General features: G+C 58.3%; 2 protein-coding genes across 2 annotated transcripts; one reads left to right on the forward strand and one right to left on the reverse strand.

The window, feature by feature from the left end:
• Positions 1 to 12,859, forward strand: KANK3 (KN motif and ankyrin repeat domains 3). The gene is made up of 10 exons (XM_089905516.1): positions 1 to 3,337; positions 4,126 to 5,403; positions 5,488 to 5,587; positions 5,791 to 5,988; positions 6,097 to 6,184; positions 6,665 to 6,881; positions 10,797 to 10,939; positions 11,069 to 11,269; positions 11,342 to 11,440; positions 12,406 to 12,859. The coding sequence occupies exons 1-10, from the start codon at positions 3,304 to 3,306 to the stop codon at positions 12,481 to 12,483; spliced, it is 2,436 nt and encodes an 811-aa protein (XP_089761642.1). The 5' UTR covers positions 1 to 3,303; the 3' UTR covers positions 12,484 to 12,859.
• Positions 12,853 to 14,023, reverse strand: RPS28 (ribosomal protein S28). The gene is made up of 4 exons (XM_022557456.2): positions 13,918 to 14,023; positions 13,776 to 13,823; positions 13,135 to 13,268; positions 12,853 to 12,929 (listed from the first exon to the last, which is right to left on the reverse strand). The coding sequence occupies exons 1-3, from the start codon at positions 13,954 to 13,956 to the stop codon at positions 13,146 to 13,148; spliced, it is 210 nt and encodes a 69-aa protein (XP_022413164.1). The 5' UTR covers positions 13,957 to 14,023; the 3' UTR covers positions 12,853 to 12,929; positions 13,135 to 13,145.
• Between the last annotated feature and the right edge of the window lie 20 nt (positions 14,024 to 14,043).

The raw sequence follows: 14,043 nt of genomic DNA on the forward strand, positions 1-14,043 counted from the left end.
CTGGACCTGAGTGTGTGTGTGTGTGTGTGTGATGGGGGGTGATTCGGAAACGGTGTTGGGGGGAGGGACGGATGGCCCCCGGGCCGGCAGACAATGGACAACGGATGGAACCGCCCGGCGGCGTTTCCTGTAGGAAACTGCTCTGTCTCCGTGAGGCCGTCCTGAGGGGACAGGGGGGTGGGGGGTGCTGACCTCAGTCCCTCCCCCTCCCTCCATCATCAGCCTCCATTCCCACTTCAGTGGTCTGACAGTCCCGCCCCAAAGTTAGGGGGTGCCACCACGCAGAGCCTCAGTCCGGGAAGACGCCCCCTCCCCAAGACCGGGATCTGCACTGCCCGCCTCGTATCCCACCCCTCAGGTTTTGTGAGCACAGCTCTGAGTCCCAAAATAGTCCCTGGGGCGGGAGTGGGGGCGTGTGGCGTCGGCTCTGACGGCCTAATGGGGGGTCTCAGGCAGAGGATCCGGATCTAAGCTTGCCAGCTTGGGCAGGGAGCGGAGGAAAGGGGAGGGCAGTTGCACGCCTCCACTCCGGTGAGGCTGCAGCCCCTGGAGCCGCCACGGTTTGGGCCTGCTCTTCCCATCGGGGACACACGCAGGGGACAGGCAGGAGTGCAGGCTGGGAGGGCCGACCCCCTCTGGCTCTTTGCCCCTCCTGGGGAGGGGAGTGCTGTTTATAGAAAGCCATCAAGTGGAGGGGTCAATGCAGAAACACTGGCAAAGCTGCAGCGTTCAAATCCTGCTTCTGCCCATGTCTGACTTTGGCTGGGTCACTTAATCCCTGTGTCTCAGTTTCTCCATCTGCACAATAGGGGGAAAGAATAACCTACCTCAAAGGGTTTACCTAGGATTTTTTTTTAAGTTACCCATAAATTGCTCAGAATAGAGGCTAGCCCATAGTAAATGTCAAAAGTCATTGGCATATTTTTATTTACCATTCTTGGGGCATCCACCCATTTTTCAGGTCAGTCTCTGGGTCTGGCTGCTCCAGCTGGTTTGGGTCTTAGCAATGACTCACAGCTGTTTTTTTGAATTCCCAGGGTCTCAGATTTGGGTGTAACCAGGTCTCCGGAGTGGGGGGGCTGACCCCACGGAGTCACACGGCCAGCTGTGTGTGAGGCAAGTCCAGACCCCTAAGCCCCAGCCCAGGTTTTTTCCATGACCCAGCTCTTGCCTGGCAGTTTCCTGAAAACAAGTCCTGAGAGGCACTGGCTGTCCTCCGTGTTGCCCTGCTGGCCGGCCCCTTACAGCCAGTGTGAGGGGACGGGAAACAGCTGCTTCAGGACTGGAAGTTCCCCGTCACTCTCCCTCCTTGGGGTGGGTTGGGGGAGGTGTCAGGGACCCAGGCTGGACAGAGTGGTGAGTGGGAGGGTTCCCCCAGGTGTGGAGCAGAATGAGTCAGGTAGACCAACGGGTGCTCAGTTGCTGGTGGGTATTAGGCACGCAGGTGGTCATCCGGAGTGCGAGAGACCAGAAGGGGTGACTGGGAAGGTTGCCAGGTGGTTAGCACAGATGGGCAGTAGGTCAGGAAGAGTACAGATCGGGTCTGGCAGGCACCTGCTGGTGGAGGGCTGGGCAGACAAGAGGTCCCTGCCAGAAGATGAAAGCCCAGTCTGAGGGCATTTCCCATAGGCAATTGACTTAACTGCTTTATGCCTTCATTTCCCCCATCTGGGAAAGGGGGAAACATCCCACCTTGCAGGATTATACTTGTGTGTGGGGGGTTTACATTTAGTCAGGCCAGGCATAGAGTAGGCACTCGATACAAGCTGCTTTCCCTTCCCTCAGGGTTTTTCACGTGAGCTCTTCAAAGCCCCATCTTTCCTGCCCTATACTCTCTGAATCAAATTTCTGGACTCAATATTTGTCCTTGTTAAATATCACATTATTAGATGTGGCCCAATCTCCCCAGTTTCTTAGAGCCTCCATCACATCACCTGAAGTGTCTCTATCCCTTTAGCCCTAAGCATAGCCACAGCTCTGAGTTTTTTGTTTGTTTGTTTGTTTTTGTAGTTTTGTCTTGTTTTCTTGTTTTTGGCCTCAACACATGGCACGGCTTGTGGGATCTTAGTTCCCTGACCAGGGATTGTACCTGGGCCCTCAGCGGTGAAAGCACCGAATCCTAACCACTGGACGACCAGGGAATTCCCTAGCCACAGCTCTGACAACCTGGGTGCTTGTGGTTCCACTACAGTCTCTTACAAGTCAAGGGCAGAGCCCTGTGGCACTCCAGTAGAGACATCCCAGGAAGACTGGTATCCATTGATTTGCATCCTTGGTGTGTCTGGCCCACGACTCTCCATCATTCCTAAAGGATCTCACAAGTGACCCTGGTATAAATTCAGGTGTACATGAGCCCTTGAAGGGCTTCCAACCCTCGCCTTCCTCTTCTGAATGTTCACACTCCACCCCTTTGAGCATCAATTTCTAATTTTCCCCAGGGACCGAAGAAAACTCAGCAGGTCTGGAATGCACCTCACCCTGCCCCCGCCCCAGCTGCTCTTGTTCTCTTGATCATCATCCTCTTTCTTTTTTTTTTTTTTTGCCACGCCATGTGGCATGCAGGATCCTAGTTCCCCAACCAGGGATCGAACCCTTGCCCTTGCCGTGGAAGCACGGATTCCTAACCACTGGACCACCAGGGAGTTCCCCTCTCTTCTCCTTTTGATGCCCTTCCTGCCTCCTCCTGCCCAGCAGGCTGAGGCCTGGCATGTGAGGGTCCCCACAGTCATTCATTCCAAACTTTCTTTTTTTTATATATACATTTATTTATTTAATTTATTTATCTTTGGCTGCGTTGGGTCTTCATTGCTGCACGCGGGCTCTCTCTAGTTGCGGTGAGCGGGGGCTACTCTTCATTGTGGTGGGCGGGCTCCTCATTGCGGTGGCTTCTCTTGTTTCAGAGCACGGGCTCTAGGCGCACAGGCTTCAGTAGTTGTGGCACAAGGGCTCAGTAGTTGTGGCTCATGGGGTCTAGAGCACAGGCTCAGTAGCTGTGGTGCACGGGCTTAATTGCTTCGCAGCATGTGGTATCTTCCTGGACCAGGGCTCGAACCTGTGTCCTCTGCATTGGCAGGCGGATTCTTAACCACTGCGCCACCAGGGAAGTCCCCATTCCAAACTTTCAAGGCCACTTGAGGGAGGAGGGAGGAGAGGGCCTGTGGGGGGGGCAGGTGTTGGAGTGTTGGTGGAGAGGACCTCTTGGGTCTGTTTACTCACTCAGAGTCCGGACTGACCCCAGAGGCACAGCCAGAGGGACAGGGCCCAGCCCCACTCTCACCCCCTCTGGGGGCTACTCCAGGAAACATGGCCAAGTTTGCCCTGAATCAGAACCTGCCTGGTAAGTGTGCAAAATGGGCTTTGCATGTGTACAGATCCACACTTGGCACCCAGATGCAGACACAGCCCTGCAGCTCCCTCCTTTGCAGAGTGGCCAGAGGGCCCTTTATAAAGGTGGATAATATCATGGCTTAAAATCTGCCTCTGGTGCCCTGTCACAGGTGGAATAAAACTCCATCTCCTCATGGTGGCCCAGAAGGTTCCCCACCATCTGGTCCGAGCCCACCTCTTCTACTCCTCCCCCGTCCCTTCCTTCACTCTGCTCTGCGCATCCTCGCCTCCACCAGCTCTTACTCAGGCCCACCCTGGTCATTCCACCCCAGGGCCTCTGCATGGGCTGTTTACTTTTAGGAACCTCCTGTCTCAGCTGCTTCCTCCCCCTCATTCAGGGCTCAGCTTGTAAGTCCCCTCCTCAGGAAATCTGCCCTGACAGCCAGAGCCCACTTCTGTCAGTTATTCTCTATTTCATCTTGGAATTATTATTATTGCCCTAAGCACCATTTGGAACGATTGTGTTTATCTGTCTCCTATAAGAGGGCAGGGATGCTTGTCTTGTTCACTGCTATGTCCGCAGCACCTAGAAAAGTGCTTGGTGCATAGTAGGTGCTCAATTAACGCGTGAACCCTCAACTTTTTGGGAGCAGAGAGGCGTTTACGCCTTGGGTGTGCAATCCAGGTGTGCAGGGTTTGGTGCAGGTGGAGTCGTGCAGGCGTGTCGTGGGGCAGTGGGGACGCGTTCTCCGGGTCTCTCCGGCTTAACGCCCCTCCACGCCCCTGTCATGCCCACAGACATGGGCGGCCCTCGCCTGTGCCCCAGCGTGACTGGGGGAGCTCGCAGCCCGAGTTCGCCCTACTCGGTGGAGACGCCCTATGGCTTCCACCTGGACCTGGACTTCCTCAAGTACGTGGAGGAGCTGGAGCGCGGCCCCGCCGCCCGCCGCGCCCCGGGCCCCCAGCCCGCGCGTCGCCCCCGCGCGCCACGGACCGGCCTCGCAGGCGCGCGCAGCCCAGGCGCCTGGACATCCTGCGAGTCCCTGGCCAGTGACGATGGCGGAGCACCACCGGGCGCTCTCTCCCCGGGCGCACCGTCGGGGCTCATGCTGCTGCCGCTATCGCCGCGCGCACCCGTGCGCAATCCGCGCGTCGAGCACACGCTCCTGGAGACCAGCCGGCGGTTAGAGCTCGCGCAGGCGCACGAGTGCGTGCCCAGCCCCGGCCGCGCGATCCCGCGCAGCCCGCGCGGGTCCGGCCACAGCAGTCCCGCCCCCAACCCGGCCCTGGCCTCGCCCGGCCCCGCGCAACTGCAGCTGGTGCGCGAGCAGATGGCCTCGGCGCTGAGGCGCCTGCGCGAGCTCGAGGAGCAGGCGCGCGCGCTGCCCGAGCTGCAGGAGCAGGTGCGCGCGCTGCGCGCCGAGAAGGCGCGGTTGCTTGCCGGGCACCGGCAGCCCGAGCCCGACGGGGAGGCCGAGGCGCGCCCGGACAAGCTTGCTCAGCTGCGGCGGCTCACCGAGCGCCTGGCCACCTCTGAGCGCGGCGTTCGCGCCAGGGCCAGCCCCGGGGCTGACGGCCCCGACGGGTCGGCTTCTAGCCTCAGTGAGGGTGTGCTGCAGGTCCTCGATGGGGCGCCCCAGACGCGGGATACAGGCACCCACACCGTGCCGGAGACTCAAGAGGCGGGAGCCCAGGCGTTGCCGGAGACCCAAGAGGCCGGCGTGGAGGCAGCTCCCGAGACCCTCGAGGCGGAAGTGTGGGTGACGGAGGCTCTGCTGGGGCTGCCCGCGGCCGCCGAGCGCGAGCTGGAGCTGCTTCGCGCCAGCCTGGAGCATCAGCGCGGGGTGAGCGAGCTCCTGCGGGGTCGCCTGTGCGAGCTGGAGGAGGCCCGCGAGGCTGCCGAGGAGGCACAGGCAGCGGTGGCGGCCCAGCCCCAGCCGTGCGAGGCTGCCACCCAGACCCCGTGGGGTTGTGCCGAGAGGGCCACGCAGACCGAGCCCGCTGTGGAGGCCCCTGCCCCGACGCAGGAGAACCTGCCCGGACCCACGGATGGGGACAGGGCAGTGGCACCCGCGGGTGAGTCCCCTCCCCGTCCCTCGCTGAGCCCTGGTTTGCTGGCCACCGAATTCTAACTCACTGTCTTCATCTGATCTCCGCCAGGCACTCTCAAATCCATTATGAAGAGGAGAGACGGTACACCTGGCGCCCAACCCAGCCCCGGACCCAAGAGCCTGCAGTTTGTTGGGGTCCTCAACGGAGAGTGAGCACTTTCCCCCTCCCCATGGCAGCATCTTCTGGGACTGGAATGGGGTTTGAATCCCAGCTCTGCCCCTCGCTCGCGGCGTGGTCTTGGCAAGCCTCAGTGTCCTCATCTGTAAGATGGGAACAGCCACTCCCACCTCGCAGGACTCCAGAACGAGCCCCCAGGGGAGGCTCAGCAGATGTCTCTCACCCTGCCCCCAGGTACGAGAGCTCATCCAGCGAGGGCGACAGCGACAGCGAGGACGGCGCTGCCGAGCTCCCGAGGAGCAGTTCGTCGGGCTCAGGAGACGACAGCGGCGGGGGATCCGACTCCGGGACCCATGGCCCTCCCAGCGGCGGGGAGGCCCGGGACCCCGAGCCGGAGGCAGAGCCAGAGCCTCAGCCGGGCGCGCAGGGGAGGTGAGCAGCGCCGCGGACACGTAATAGGAACGACTGCTCTCTTTCCCGTCTCCCCACTCCCCATCCCAACCCCTCCTTAGCCTCTCCCTGTCTGCGTCTCCCCGGCAGTAGGTGCGAGCTGAGCCCGCGTTTGAGGGAGGCGTGCGCAGCGCTGCAACGGCAGCTGAGCCGGCCCCGCGGAGTCGCTCGCGACAGTGTGAGTGCGGGGAGAGGCCTTCGCAGGAGTCATAGGCCCAACAGGGACCTCCTCTGACGCCTACCTAGGGAAGAGCATCGGGGTCTTTAGAGTTAGGAGGGTCCCAAGTTCCGTCACCTCGCGCCAGGGCCCTGCACGGATCCCAAGCTCTCCAAAGGGCTCTTCGCCCCAGGACAGGGCTGATCTTTCCCTGATTTCCCAAAAGGGGTCCGCCCCAAGCCCCAGCCCCACTCCCGGACTCCCCAAAGACAAGCGCTCACCGCCTTCCGCCACTTCAGCTTCTTCCCCAGGATCTTCCTCAGAAGGAGAGCATCCCTGTCCCCTCGAGCCGGATACCCACACTAACTGCACTCCCTCCTCGAAAGGGGTGTGGCCCTAGGAGTAACCATCCTCCCCTGCCTAGGTTCCCAGTCCCGCCCCCACACCCTCCCTGCCACCCCTTCCTGGACCCTCGCCGAAGTCTTTCCCCCGTCCTGGCAGGGCGCGGCGCGCCTGGTGGCCCAGGAGTGGTTTCGAGTGTCGAGCCAGCGGCGCTCTCAAGCGGAGCCCGTGGCCGGGGTGCTGGGCGCGGTGGTGCGCCTGGGACGTGAGCTGCTGGAACACGTGGTGAACCTGACGGATGGTAACGGGAACACAGCCCTGCACTACAGCGTGTCCCATGGGAACCTGGCCATCGCGAGCTTGCTGCTGGATACAGGTCAGCATTGAGGAGGGGTGGGGAGGGCACCAGGGAATAGGGAGCCAGGAAAGGGAGAATCTGGGCAGGTCCTGGCTGGGAGGACCTGGAGAAGGATGCAGAGAAGGGCTGGCCAGGCAGAGGGCACCACTGGCCCTTCTCTGGAGGTTACATGACCCGTTGTGGATAGATTGACCACTCTGAGCTGTGAGCTCTGCCCTGACCTGCCTCTTACTTTGCAGGGTGAGGGTGTTCTGGGCTTGGGGATTGGGTAGACCTAAATGTAGAGGAATTACTTCATTTCACCAGCTTTAGCTTCCTCCTTTGTGAAACGGGGGATGCAGTGCCTCCCTCCCTGGGCAATTGTGAAAACACACATGTAGAACAGCACCAGGCACGCAGGTCAGTCAATGGTCCCCATGCCTTCTGTCCCTGAATCTCCAGCCTTGGCGTTCACCTTGTTCCTGAGCCCCAATATCCATCCACTGCCTCTTCAGCCTCCAGGGGAGGTACTGACTGGTCAGGGCTGTGACTGCCTCCCGGGCTGGGACAGTGGGCCTGCAGTCCTCCACCACCAGGTCCTGCATGGGCCCCATCTCACACACATTTCTATCATCTGTCTCAACGTTTCCCCCTCTGGAGCATAGATACAAACATCCAGGTGTTGCTGAGCCCACAGACATATACTGAGAGCCTTCCAGGCACCGGTGCAGTGCCAGGATGGGGGTGGGCCACCCCCATGGGACTCACAGCAGAGGGGACAGTGGACAGTAGACAAACTGATTGCCCACCAAGAGCTCTCCTGGGTGTCCTCCTTCAGGTCCAGTATCCTCTGGGGCCTGCCCTGCCTCTCCTTCTCACTGCAGGCTGAGGCAGGTCCTGCTGTCCCATCCTGCATGCCACCCCCCTAAATACACAGATCCATTCCATTCCTGCAGGTCTTGGTGACCAGGGGGAAGGGCATAGCTACTCTGGGCTGGACAAGGAGCTGGGGCTTGGGAGGAGGGGACAATGCATGAATTCAAAAGGTATTTCCTGGGACTTCCCTGGTGGTCCAGTGGTTAAGACTCCACACTTCCAATGCAGGGGGTGCGGGTTCGATCCCTGGTCGGGGAACTAAGATCCCACATGCTGCGCGTCGCAGCCAAGAAAAAAAAAAAAAGGTATTTCCTGGGCAGCTCCTGTCTTAAAGGGGCTGAGGACTGGGGTTGTGGAGGGTGGCAAGGCAGTCATCTTGGTTACAAGGCCCGAGGCTCCTTAGATCCTCTTATTCCCTGCATTTGAACATCCTCCCCTTCAGCTCCAACTTTCCAGACCTTGCCGTGGGCCTTCTGGTTCTCACATGGGTCAGCCCCTTTGGCCCTCCCCACCCCCAGGACCCAGAGCCCTCAGTGCACCCTTCACGCAGGGGCTGTTTCCTCTCATCTCCGTGGAATGAAGGGCCTGGACATGGCTGTGTCCTCCTTGTTCTTTATCTCCACTTCCAGACCGTTTCCCCTTCCTCCTTTAGTCCCATCTTGGAGCCTCTAATTGATCAGACCACTACTCCCTCCGCCCCTTCTGACTTCTCCCTCTCATCTCGTCACTCTTCATTTCTTGAATCTTAGCTCCTGGCTGGTTCTCCTCCTCTCCAGCCTAATCCTCACCAATATCAGTTTCCTGATGGATGATCCCTCCCACTTCCTGGCTTCTCAGTTCCCTTTTTTTTTTTTTTTCTGGCTATGCCACAAGGCATGTGGGATCTTAGTTCCCCGACCAGGGATCGAACCTTCACCCCCTGCAGTGGAAGCGTGGAGTTTTAACCCCTGGACCGCCAGGGAAGTCCCTTCTCAGTTACTTGACCTACTCCTCTCCCTTCACCCTGACATCAGCCTTACACTTGTAAGGTCACCACAACACCTTGATGTCATCAGTAACTATGCCCCCTCCATAATCTCACTTCCTAGCATTCTCTCCTGAACTCTCACCTTCCAACATCTCAGCTCACTGTCTCCTGTTGCCCAACTCCCACAGTCCTTGAACCTCGTGGGACCAGTATCCATTGCTCCCACCACATTTCACTGTTCTGTCTTCTTGCCTCCTGGCCTATCATTAACTACTCCTTTATGTACCCTTTCAAACCCATCCCCATACCCCTCCCTCACCTCACCCTACTTGCCTGGCAGACCCCAGTGGGGCACACAGTAGACCCTCAAGTGTTTGTTGAATGAATGAATAAGCTTTCATGAGCAGGGGCTCTGGGTGTGTGTGTGGGGGGAGCAGAGATAATTATCAATTTTACTCGATAATTATCAAGTAAACATAATTTCCAATAGGGGTAAGGGCCATGACAAAATAAAACCAGGGGAGGGAATCAAGAAACAGTGTGATGCTTTAGCTTAGCAAGGCCTCAGGGAAGGGAAAGGGAGAGGGAAAATAGGTGGGTCCCCTGGCTAACTGCAGAGACCCCACTTTGGTTATTTCTCTGAGCCTCCTTCTGCGCCCAACACCCTCCACCAGGGTCACAGAAGCTTGTGGATGGACTGGACACCTAGAGAGTATGCCACACAACTAGGGAACACCCTTAATCCTGACTTAACCCTTTTACTCCCCAGCTGGTTGTCTCAGATCCCCTCTCACTAGGGCACCCTCTCCATGACCCTGATCCACTCCTTTCCCCAAACCTCTCCCACCCATTCATCTCTGCAGACTGTCCCTAGACTTGTGGAGCTTTCAGAATGGTGGGGTACACGAGCGGTAAACATTCTGGGGAATGAGGTCCAGAAGTAGGTGCTGTGCTGTGAGGAAGAGGGCCAGGATGGTAACAGAACTGACCTCAGGGAAAATGGAGCTGATGTCTGTGTTCAGTTCGGAAGGATGGGCAGCAGTAACCAGGCTGTTAGTTTCCTAGGGCTGCTGTAAAAAAGTGCCACAAAGTACCACAACGTGGGTGGTTGAAAAGAGAAATTAATTTTCTTGCAGTTCAGGAGTCCAGAAGTCCAAAATCAAGGTGTTGGCAGGGCTGTTTCCTTCTTAAGGGCTCAGAGGGAGAATCTGTTCTGTGCCTTTCTCCAAGCTTCTGGTGGTTGCCAGCAACCCGCAGCGTTCCGCGGCTTACGGCAGCTTGTCTTCTCGGCCTTCTGCATCACATAGCTCTTTGTCTTTGCTTCTTCCAAGGATACCAGTCATATGGAATTAGGGCCTACCATTAATGACCTCATCTTAACTTGATTATGGTTTGCAAAGATCTTATTTCCAATTAAGGCCACATTCACAGGTACTGGGTGTTAGGAGTTCAACATATCTTTTGGTGGGGCAATGGCGGGGGGGACACAATTCAATCTGTAACATAGGCTTGGGGGAGAAAGGCCAACTCCAGAGGAAGGGACAGAAGTTGATAACAGAGCCTCGGAGGCGGTGGTGAACAACGGCCTGTATTCCAGGTGCAGTGGGGAGACATAGGAGGGCTCTAAATAGGTGATGGGGCCAAATTTCTTTCGATCTCTTTCTGGCTGCTGCATGGAAACTGGAGTGGACTTGGACACCAGGGGGGTCCGGCTGGCATTTCTCTGGGGGAGCAACAGTGGTGGCTTGATGGGTAGTAGCTGGGAAAATAGAAACGTCCATTTATCTCATTCATTGAGCAGCTACTAGGTGGCAGGTATTACTCTAGGTATTGGGGGATACAGCAGCAGACAGAACGAAGCCCCCAACACAGTTTGAAATAGGAAGGTGAGGAAACTCTTCACTGAGATGAGATGCAAGCAGAACCCTGAAGGTAAGGGAGGAGCCATGTGGATCTTGCGGGGAGAGCCTTGTAAGCAGAGGGAACAGTAAAATCACGCATGACCCTCAGTGACCAACCTGACTGAACAAATGAACCTGAGGCTTGGAGGGCGGCGAGTGGACTAGAGGGTGTCGGCTTCTTGGTGGACTGACCCCTCTTCTCTCTCCCAGGGGTCTGCAAGATTGACCACCAGAATCGAGCTGGCTACTCCGCCCTCATGCTGGCTGCACTCACCTCTGTGGGGCAAGAGGAGGACATGGCTGTGGTCCAGAGACTCTTCCGCATGGGCAGTGTTAATGCCAAGGCCAGCCAGGTGCGTAGATACCTCCTCCCTGGCTCGGAGTCCAGGGGTCTTTTCCACTTTTGGAGCCAAATGTCTTGTGACCCCCCTCTTTCCCCCGGAGCCCACACCAGCCCTGTCCCCTTCTTTCCCATTTCCCAGACGGGACAGACAGCCCTCATGCTGGCCATCAGCCACGGCCGCCAGGACACGGTAGCGGCCCTGCTGGCATGTGGGGCAGATGTGAACGTGCAGGATGCAGATGGGGCCACAGCGCTGATGTGCGCCAGCGAGTATGGGCGCCTGGACACTGTCCGGTTGCTCCTGGCCCAGCCAGGCTGCGACCCTGCCCTCCTGGACAACGTGAGCCACCATGGGGCTGGTGGGGTAGTCACACCTTGGTTCAGGGACCTGACTATCCCTATCATCCCTCAGGAGGGCACCAGTGCCCTGGCCATTGCCCTGGAGGCTGAGCAGGACGAGGTGGCCGCCCTGCTGCACGCCCACCTGAGCTCAGGCCAGCCTGGTCTCCCGGTGAGTGCAGCCCCAGCCCCAGCCCCAAGAGACAGTTTCCCAGCTGCACAGCTCAAGGATCCCAAGTGAGCCCCAGGAAGGTGGCTTCTCTTCATGCACCCCGGGGGAGTACCAGGGGTGGGGAACCTGCGCCTGAATTCTATGTGGCTGGGATTTGATGTTCAACCTGCAGAACACCCAAGGGCTAGACACACCTTCACTTTACAGGTCACGAACCTGAGGCCTCCAGAGGGGACATGCGTAAGGTCAAAATAGAGCTGTCAGACCTAGGTCAGACCATGTGGTGTCAGTGGACTCCTGTTACTGCCCCCAGGCTCACAGCAAAGGAATAAGGGGCCCTTTAGGTCGAAGGGGCGGGGGGGGGGTGCAGGCTCCCCACAAGTCAGAGCTTCAGGGTTGGAGATGAGGAGTTTGCCAGCAGCAGGCAGGAAGGGCTGGTTTGGGGGCAGAGCGCTCAGTTTGTCCCCAAGGGGGAGAGGCTTATGCTCAAAAGGCAAGTGCCAGGCTGTTCTCAGCACTTTCATAATTAAAAATCATCCTGGGAACTCCCTGGCAGGCCAGTGATTAGGGCTCCGCACTTCCATTGCAGAGGGCACGGGTTCAATCCCTGGTCAGGGAACTAAGATCCCGCATGCCATGGCATGCCGCATGGCGCGGCCAAAGAACACAAAACGAAGCATAACACCAACTCATGCTGTGAGCCTAGCCATCCCGCACTCTCCTGTAGATATGGGGGAAAGGAACCAGGGAGGCCAAGTGCCTCTTCCAGGTCACGTGGGACAGAGGCAGGATTCAAAGCCAGGTGCTCTGGCTCTGCTGTAAAAGGTGCGGTTCCTGCTTAGGCAAGCTCAGCGGACAGAGGCAAGACCTCCACTACGCTAAGCAGCCCTGAGTCTAAGGGGGCTGAAAGCCAGTGTCCTGCCTACAGGAGACTGACAGCAGCCCCCCTCAACCTCTCTCACCAGCTGCCCTCTGACCGCCCCACGGCCAAGCCTAGTGAAGGAGGCTGCAGTGACGGCGGAGAGGACCCCCCACCTCAGTGACTGGCCTGACACACCGGACCTGGATTGGGGGAGAGCTTTCCCTCGCCCACCTCAACCTCGGGGCACAGCAAGGGTCAGGGTCCACAGGGAGGGGCTCAGCTTGAACTCTGCAGGGTGAGGTGGGACCTGAGGCACTCTGGTCCACTCACTCCTCCAACCTTCTTCCTTAATAAAACATTCCTAATTCAGCTTGTCTTGTTTTGGAGATACACACAGACACGTGCTTCTCCCTCCTCAAAAAGAAAACGCGTTGTTGGGGAAGACAACCCCTCCGCCCCCCTTCCAGAGTACAGTGGGTCAGTGCAGACCATCTGGGGGTCCCATGGGAGGGTTTTATAAGCTTAGTGGCAACTGAGACAAAACCCCAAGTTTACACAGAATATAAACGCTTTATTAACAGCAAATCATCCTCGTGGGCCAGGCAGTCGACCCAGACATCCAGGACCCTGTAAACAAACCCAAGTATGAGATGCTGACAGGTCCCTCTCAGCAAGTGGCAAACTCCCTCCCCCGTCTTGCCAATCTCAGCAAACCCTTCCTTCACACCCCGCCACCGAGAGCCCCTGCAAGAGCCCCTCATCCGTATGCTTGGCGAAACCTCCCTACCACCAGCCAAAGGTCTACTGTTTCCCACTCCAGTTGTGCACTCACCAGTCCCAAGTTCAGCGCAGCCTCCGAGCCTCTCGCTCTGACTCCAATAGGGTGAGCACGTCGCCCTCGCGCACGGGGCCTTTCACGTTTCGGATGATGGAACGGCTCGTGTCGTCCATGAATTCTACGCGCACCTACGGGGTTGACGGGAGGCGGGGGACCGGGAAGAAGTTAGTGTCGGCCACAAACTGGCACCGTGGGATAGCCAGCTGATTTGGATTCAGAAAACGTGCCTGCTTAGACACACTTAAAAAGGGGGCTGAGCCTGGGAAGTAGGTCTGGGCCGGGAGAGAAGCCGGAGAGGGGCCGAAGCGTGGAGAACAAAGCTCTCGAGCGCCAGAAAAAGCCACTGGTGGGGGACAACTGCCGCTCTGGGCCCGTCGGGGACGGGAGCACAATCGTGAGGGCGTGGAGCTACACAGTGGTCGTTGGGATTGGCTGAGCCAGCAGAACGAGGTATGTCAGAGCCCAAGGAATGAGGTCGACCGAGCCCAGACCCGGTGGGCAAGGCCTCGGCAAAGGCTCGGACCGTCCGTGAGCTTTCCGAAAAAGGATACGTATCGGTTCTCAGATACCAGGGCACAGAAGTCATCATCGGAGACTCAAGACCCCAGACCCCGCCTCCTCGTCTTCCACCTCACCTGCGTGCACTGTCCCTGCGAACCGGTCCTGCCCAGCACCTTGGTGACCTGGGGTAAAGAAGCTGGGATCAGATCTGGACCACCCGGTTCCCCTACTCCTTCCTCCCTCATCCGGGCCCTCAAACCCGGGCTTCCGCCTCACCCTGGCAAGCTTGATGGGCTGCACACGACTCGTATCCATAATGGAGGTACGGCGGCTGATCGGGCGGAGAGGAGTCACGTGCTTCGGAGAGAACGTTTATAAGGCGTCCTAGCCCCGCCCACTCCC

The sequence above is a fragment of the Delphinapterus leucas genome, unplaced genomic scaffold (genome assembly GCF_059928025.1).
Source record: "Delphinapterus leucas isolate spDelLeu-1000000601 "Yukka" unplaced genomic scaffold, BTC_Dleu_Yukka2 spDelLeu_asBTCV2_sq25, whole genome shotgun sequence".
NCBI lineage: Eukaryota > Metazoa > Chordata > Mammalia > Artiodactyla > Monodontidae > Delphinapterus > Delphinapterus leucas.